The 6,585-nt window shown below is 49.8% G+C and overlaps 1 protein-coding gene across 2 annotated transcripts in view; it reads right to left on the bottom strand.

Annotated features, from left to right (window-relative positions):
• Window positions 1–6,146, bottom strand: part of TLE4 (TLE family member 4, transcriptional corepressor) — a 100,536-nt gene extending 94,390 nt beyond the window's left edge. Inside the window, exons 1-4 of one of the 2 annotated variants that reach the window (XM_032441279.1) lie at window positions 5,271–6,146; window positions 4,981–5,078; window positions 4,347–4,410; window positions 2,940–2,984 (exon numbers count right to left, since the gene is read on the bottom strand). In XM_032441279.1, coding sequence (XP_032297170.1) covers window positions 2,940–2,984; window positions 4,347–4,410; window positions 4,981–5,078; window positions 5,271–5,315 — 252 coding nt within the window. In that variant the 5' untranslated portion in view covers window positions 5,316–6,146. The remainder of the gene's footprint in view (window positions 1–2,939; window positions 2,985–4,346; window positions 4,411–4,980; window positions 5,079–5,270) is intronic. The other variant, XM_015849189.2, reaches the window with a different exon arrangement.
• Window positions 6,147–6,585: the final 439 nt, after the last annotated feature.

The following is a 6,585-nucleotide window of genomic DNA, read 5'->3' as shown; positions in this document are numbered from 1 at the left end:
GAATATGAGTCTGTTTTGAAGCTCTGTTGATCCTAGTAGAGAATATAAAAAAATTAGCTTAATGTTTTAGGCTACAATACAACATGTCACAACACACCCCACACTTGTCTTTAAAACAATAAATAAATAAATAAATAGATACAAATGACTAATTCTACCAGTCTAATGCTATTTACTCAGTTACCAAAATTTAAATTAATTATGTTCTCAAACATAATTGTTAAAAATTGGTGACATTATGCAGGCTTAATTAAGATTAAATCCAATTTACTAAATGTACTTTAATTGGTACTAATTACATTAGCTTTCCTTTCAGAATGACAAATTCCCCATAGGTTTCACTTTAATAGTCTTCTATCAAAATCAACACAGGATGACTGATGATGAGCATCATACGAGGGGTGGGAATGCAATGCTCTCCCCCTCCTCCCTTGCCTGGCATGCACACACACTATCGCCATGCTCCACGTTTATCCTTTTATCAATTTGCTAAGTCACAGAGTCATGACTCCATCACAGTCATAATTTTCTGTTCCAGTGAAAAATTTCTCTAAAAATAAATACTCTGTGGCTGGGAGCAGCCAAGAAGAACAGAAGCTTTAACAGAAAAATACACAAAGGTTTCAAATACCAGGGCCACCAATTACTAGGGTACTTCCAAGGACTCCAGGGAGTCCTGCTCTTGAACCCTTTGAGAAGCAAATCTAGTAAGTGAATAAGCCTAACCTGATCTGGAGAACTCAGAACTCGGCCCAATTATGCCGAAGGCAACTTCACCGCATTATTGCCTGCTTTCCATTACAAGGGCATCCAGCAGTACATCTGGAAAAGAACCTAAGAGGAACCAAGGCTGTCTGCCCAGAAAAACAAATAAAGACAGATATGCCTCTGTGCTAAAGTGAAAAAACATATATATATATATATATATATATATATAAAAATATATAAAATAAGTAGGTGGTTTGCAGGGCTGTCTGTATGATTGAATTTAGAAAGCTGGGGGGAAAAAGAGGGATAGAAGGGGAAAAAAAAAAAAGAAGGAAAAAAAAATGAATCGCTCAATTTCAGGCAAGGAAAATTCAAAGATCTGTGAGGAAGAAAAGGGAATTTAAAGTGGAAGACTTAAAAAAAAGATTCGCACACATCAAATGAAACAATCAACTCCCTGTATACACAAAATTGGGCTCCAACACCACCATCACAAAGCAAAATGGGAAATACGTTGCAGTTGCTGTAGCAAGAGCAAAAAGGGAAAGAAAACACTGTGGGAAGAGCAGAGGAGACATGGAACATACAAACGAGTATCAGATTTAGGAATGATAGCAAGCGAGTTTTTAGCCAGTTGATTTGAATCAACATCTGACAAAATATTTAAGTGTTTTGCATGAGAGTAGAATACTTGAACTACTAATTCGAATAGACTGAGCAGTACTGGAAAAAGCTGCTTAATTAAAATGTGGATCCTTTGTCATCCTCATTTTTAGCTGAAGCTACGGATTTAATTTTTTTCAGAATATCATTGACATCTCCATTGCCATAATCATTCACAATTTCTGAAGTAAAGCATTTAGAAATCAAAAATTAAAATTGGTTTTAAGAGAGTTTCCTCTACTTAAATAACAAACTAATTACACATTTGCCATGCAAGCCAGTACTGTCCGACACCATTCTGCACAGTTAGTTGAAGTCTACATACAACTAATTGCTGTAAAAACAGAGCACCCAGAAATATAAACAAGTCAAACTGCAAGAGCTGCTTTCAAACCAAGTAAGAATACACCACGTAGGTGGCCTGTAGAGTCCCTGTACCGGGTGAATTGCTCTTGTGCATGACACCACCTCTGCTTTTCAGACAGGACCCAGGAAGCTCAGCTGTTCAGTCACCCCATATCATCACCCAGCCCCAGATGCAAGCCAGGCATTGTAACCACGCTCCACAAGTCCACACAAGGCTTCCAAAGCTCTACAGCACCAAAGGCAAACCACTCCAAGGACAGAGAACAGTCTCCGTTCATACTAGTCCACCATCTAAATGGCCTTTATCAGCACAGGTAGTACTGGAGTGCTAGCGGGACACAAAATACAACATAAAAAAACATCTGACTTCAGTTTGTTCTCAGTGAGATAAAGGAATCCTATTTCCACAACCCAGAGAAGTTCCATGTCAACTACTTTGAACAGGAACACACATAAGCTGTTTACTTCTGTTGTTCACCCTTTCCAGCAACACGGGTGAACTGCTCAACTGCTTACTAAAATGAGTTGTCAGTATTAAACTCCACCGTATTAAAAGTTCTCTCGCTGGAAAAGAGGTCAGATGCTTAATTCATTCTCCTCCAGAGAAGGTTAAAAACACACATTACTGAATAAGAAATTCTGATTTACACTGCCATGCTCCACACCAGTAATCTCCTGCTAATCTCAGCCTAAGTGCTAGACTTCAAGGCACAGAACCAAGCAAAATATCACCCTTCTGGAAAGCTCCTTTACCCTTTCGTGTTTGATGCGCTGAGACACTTGCTTTTTGACAAGGGTCCAGACAGGCAACCTGAGGGAGACATCAACATGGCTGCACATTGATTACAGCTGTAGCTCCAGCTTAAAACAGCCACAGTTAACTGAGAACGAGCCCTTTCCATACCCAAACACACATTCCTTGACACCCAACATGAGTTCACAATGCAGCTATTACTCCAAAAACATGGCCCCAGCAGCACAAGGCTAGGGTGACACAGGGCTGCACCCGCTTCTACCCCTGCACACACATGTTCCATACAGACAAACGTAGGGGGGGGGATCTTGGCCAGCAAGGAGCACAGAAAATTTGCTGCACACTTCAGCATGCAATTAAGGTAACTCGCACATAACAGACATCTGGTTTAAGGCTGATGGGAGAAATTACAGTGAGCATTCTTACACAAAGCAAAATATTTACCTACCTGTTTATGCATTTCTATATTCAGCCCATACGACATCTCATAATACTAAGAAAGAAGAAAACGACTCTGTTAGACCTCACAATTTTTAACAACCATTCCAAAATTTGCTCTGGCTCAGACATTATCCATACAAAGACAGAGACCCAAAAACGCTTACTGGCCAGGAGAGCTACTAGAATTTGACAGTATTTTGCAGTCGCCCATTCTTTTCGCTTTATCTGTCTCACTTCTTGGCAAATCTACAAAGGATGGCAATAGTACAAGCAAAAAAGGACAACAACAACAACAACAAAAAAAATCACAAGAAGTAATCACAGCCAGAGTTACAGATTAGAAGCAGAAAAGCACACAGAAAACGCTCAAGATTTTATTCCCTACTACACTTGAAAGATGCAAAAAAAAAAAAAAAAAAAAAGCCTGAAGTGCCGGAAGCCAGACAGACGTATAAATCAGCAGCAACTCACAGAACGGTTATTCAATATTTTAAATTAAAAACACAAAAAAGCTATGACTGGATGGCAGGGATGAAAAGAAGGCAGGAGCACATCGGCCAGAGAGTCAGGCAGACATGCTGCTTCAACATCCCCCATTACAGGGAGCAGGGTCAGCGTGCAGCTCAGTGCCACACCATCCCCAGAACTTAAGCAAATCAGGTATGAAAAAGACAAACGCAAGCCTTAACATATGCCTGCACTTCTGGTTAAGAATTTTTCAAGGTTGTTTACTCTTTTTTGTGGATACTGGAGTGTTATTTGTCAGGCACACAGAGAAAGCAGCTAATCCTTTGTAGATGTATAAGGTAGTGGGCAGCGCAGGCTCCTCAGAGTCACCACAATCCATCATGCAATTATGTGCAGGGAGACATTTTTCTGCGCACCTCACTTGGCCACGCAGCCCACACAGCCCTCGAAGAAACCCCTCGTACTCAGAGCCCCGCCATTCCTAGTTCAGCAGAGCAATGCACAGCAGCACAGGAACAACAGCTCTCCTAAGGAAGGAGGCTTTGGGGCCACAGACATACCTGCCCAATTCTGAACACAGCACATAAGAAAAAAAAAAATAAAAATAATAAGTGTTACCCCAGAGCACTTTATGGCAGCAACGGAAAACCAGCAGGAAAAACCACATCGTCTCCATAAGCACTGCTGGAGTTGCAAGGAACGCGCCAGCATGCTGAGGACACAACCCCCGCTGTTCAGGACATTAAGCGGCAGATTTTGCATAGATCACGGCTACTGCAAACAAGTTACAAACCCTGAACTAAGAATTGGCAGTGGGAACACGGAAGCAGCCCTACAGCAGCAGCACTCGCTGTCATCTTCCCTGCTTGCCTCCAGCAACCTGAGTGCATCTCGGTCTCAGCACACCGCACTCACAGACGCTCTAACTGCTCTGCAGCTCACTTACCATGACATAATGCCGTTGCATCTCTGTCTTCTCGCTGGCCAGCTTCTCACATTCTAGCTTTAAACTGTGCAAGACACAAGAAAAGCATGGGTGCTTCGTCACGGCAATCAATACCCCCCAACACTCGAGGTCCCCCCTTCCCAGCACTCCATCACGTGCAGACAGAGGTGCGTCCAGGCTCCTGCCCGGGGTTCCGGGGGGAGATGCATTTTTCCTCCTTCTGGAGGGACTGTGGAACACCCTCCTCACTCCCGGACGAAAAGCAGACAGCTGGACGGCAGAGTACAGCACACTGTTTGACACTACGGCACTAAGCCTGAGGAGCCACGGAACAAACCCGAGGTTTGGTTTGGGAAGTTTTTGTTTCCACGAGTTTTAGAAACACCTCCCGCTTCACTCAGAGCAAATGTACATCCACGTTCAGAGGACACAAAAGTTGTTGCGCTTCCGTCGGGGGCTTTATGTTACCGGTGCCAGAAAGACAGTGAGCTGCTGCGGGGCAGCGCGGGGCACGGGCAACTCCGGGGCAGAGCGAGAGGGGCAGGGCCCGGCCGCCCCCCGCCCTCCCTGAGCAGGCACACACGAGGGACAGCAATAGCACGGCCTCCCCGGGGAAGGCGCCGGGCAGCGTTACCTGTGGTACTGCGCCTGCAGGAACTGGAACTCCTCCTTAATCCGATCGCAGGACTCGGAGATGGTGAATTTAAAGGGCTGCGCTGGCTGGTGCGGAGCCTGCAAGCAAGCGACACGGTCGTTCCGCCGCCCCTCGGTCGCTCCGCGCCCCCTCACCCCGCGCACTCCGACACGGCCTCGAGGGTTTGGGGCGAGCGGGGGTGCCGCCCAGAGGGACCCCGAGAGGGCCGCGCGGGGCAGCAACTCGGGGCGGCGGCGGCGGACAACAATAAGAAAATGGCTCCAACTCACCGGGTGCCGGGTCTGCGGGTACATCTTGCTCAAGTCGCGGATCATCCACGCCGCTTCGGGGGGCGCTGGCGGCCGCGCTCAGGGCTCGGTGCTGGGGCGCGGCGACAGGAAGGGGCGCCCCGGTCCCGCCGCCCCGGGGCTGGCGGGGCACCCCGGGCGGTAGCGGCAGCGAGGCGCGGCAGCGGCGTCCCCGGGGCCCGGGGGCCGCTGCCACATCCCCCGATGGCGGGCGGCGCCGAGCGGCTTCTCCCTGAGCACCGCCGCTTCGAGCGCTCCGGCGAGAGAGGAGGAGCACGAAGAGGAGGAGAAGGAGGAGGGCAGGGAGACACCCTGGGCCGGGGGCGCTGCGCTGAAGGTCCCCGTCCGCAGTTCTCCGCCTCCCGCAAACTTTTAGGGCCGGCGGCGGGGTAGCGGCGCCGGGCGGGGCGGCGCTGCCGCGGGGCCGAAGTGCGGGGACCACTCCTGCCCGCTACCGCATCACGAGGCTCCGCTCGAGTGGGTCGCTCAAAAACAACATAAAAAAATTTTTAAATATATTTTAAAAAAAAGAGAAAAAAATTAAAAAATCAAAAAGAGGGAGAGAGGACGAAGAGGGTACGGTCCGCGCTGTTTTATTTGTATTTTGCTTTCTCGTTCTCCTCCGCCTGTCCAAACTCCGGGAAGCGGTAGCAGCGGGTTCGGAGCGCCGGGCGGCGCGGCGCGGCGCGGCGCGGCTCGGCCCGCCTAGCCCTGCCCTGCCCTGCCCTGTCCAGCCCAGCCCTGCCCCGCGCCCAGCGCAACCGCTCCGCGCCGCTCCCACCGCACGCTCTGCCGAGGTGACTCCTTAGACCAAATTTAGCAGCGCCTCGTCATTAACATTCTGATACATATTCACAGCGGCCGGAAGGCCGCCGCCCGCGGGGCACCCTGGGAGCCGTAGTCCTCCCGGGAGGCGGCCTCCCCGCCCTTCGCGCGCGCCTCCGCCCGGCGGACTTCCCCTCCCGTCGGGCACCGCGGCGCTTCCCGCCCTCCTCGCGCGCCCCTCGGCTCGTTCTGCCCACGAAGGGCGTCGCCGGCGACCAATCAGCGTCGCCCTGGCGTTAATCGCTGTTCTGTATTAATGCCCATCATTTCGCCGCTGACAAATGAGCACAGGGGCCTGGAGAGGGAGGGCGGATGGGGGGGAGAGGGGGAGAGGGTGGTCCCCACGTGGGAGCCTGACGTCTCGCGGACCCGCGACCAATCAGACGGCCGCCCGGGCCTCCACTCTTCTGTTTCCCCGCCGCCCGAGGCGGAGCTTTGAGATCTCCTCCGTTCCACAGCGCCGGCGTTTGAA

This window comes from Coturnix japonica, chromosome Z (genome assembly GCF_001577835.2).
Source record: "Coturnix japonica isolate 7356 chromosome Z, Coturnix japonica 2.1, whole genome shotgun sequence".
NCBI lineage: Eukaryota > Metazoa > Chordata > Aves > Galliformes > Phasianidae > Coturnix > Coturnix japonica.
The sequence above is the reverse complement of the archived record's forward strand: the minus strand, read 5'-3'. Positions and strand labels throughout refer to the sequence as shown.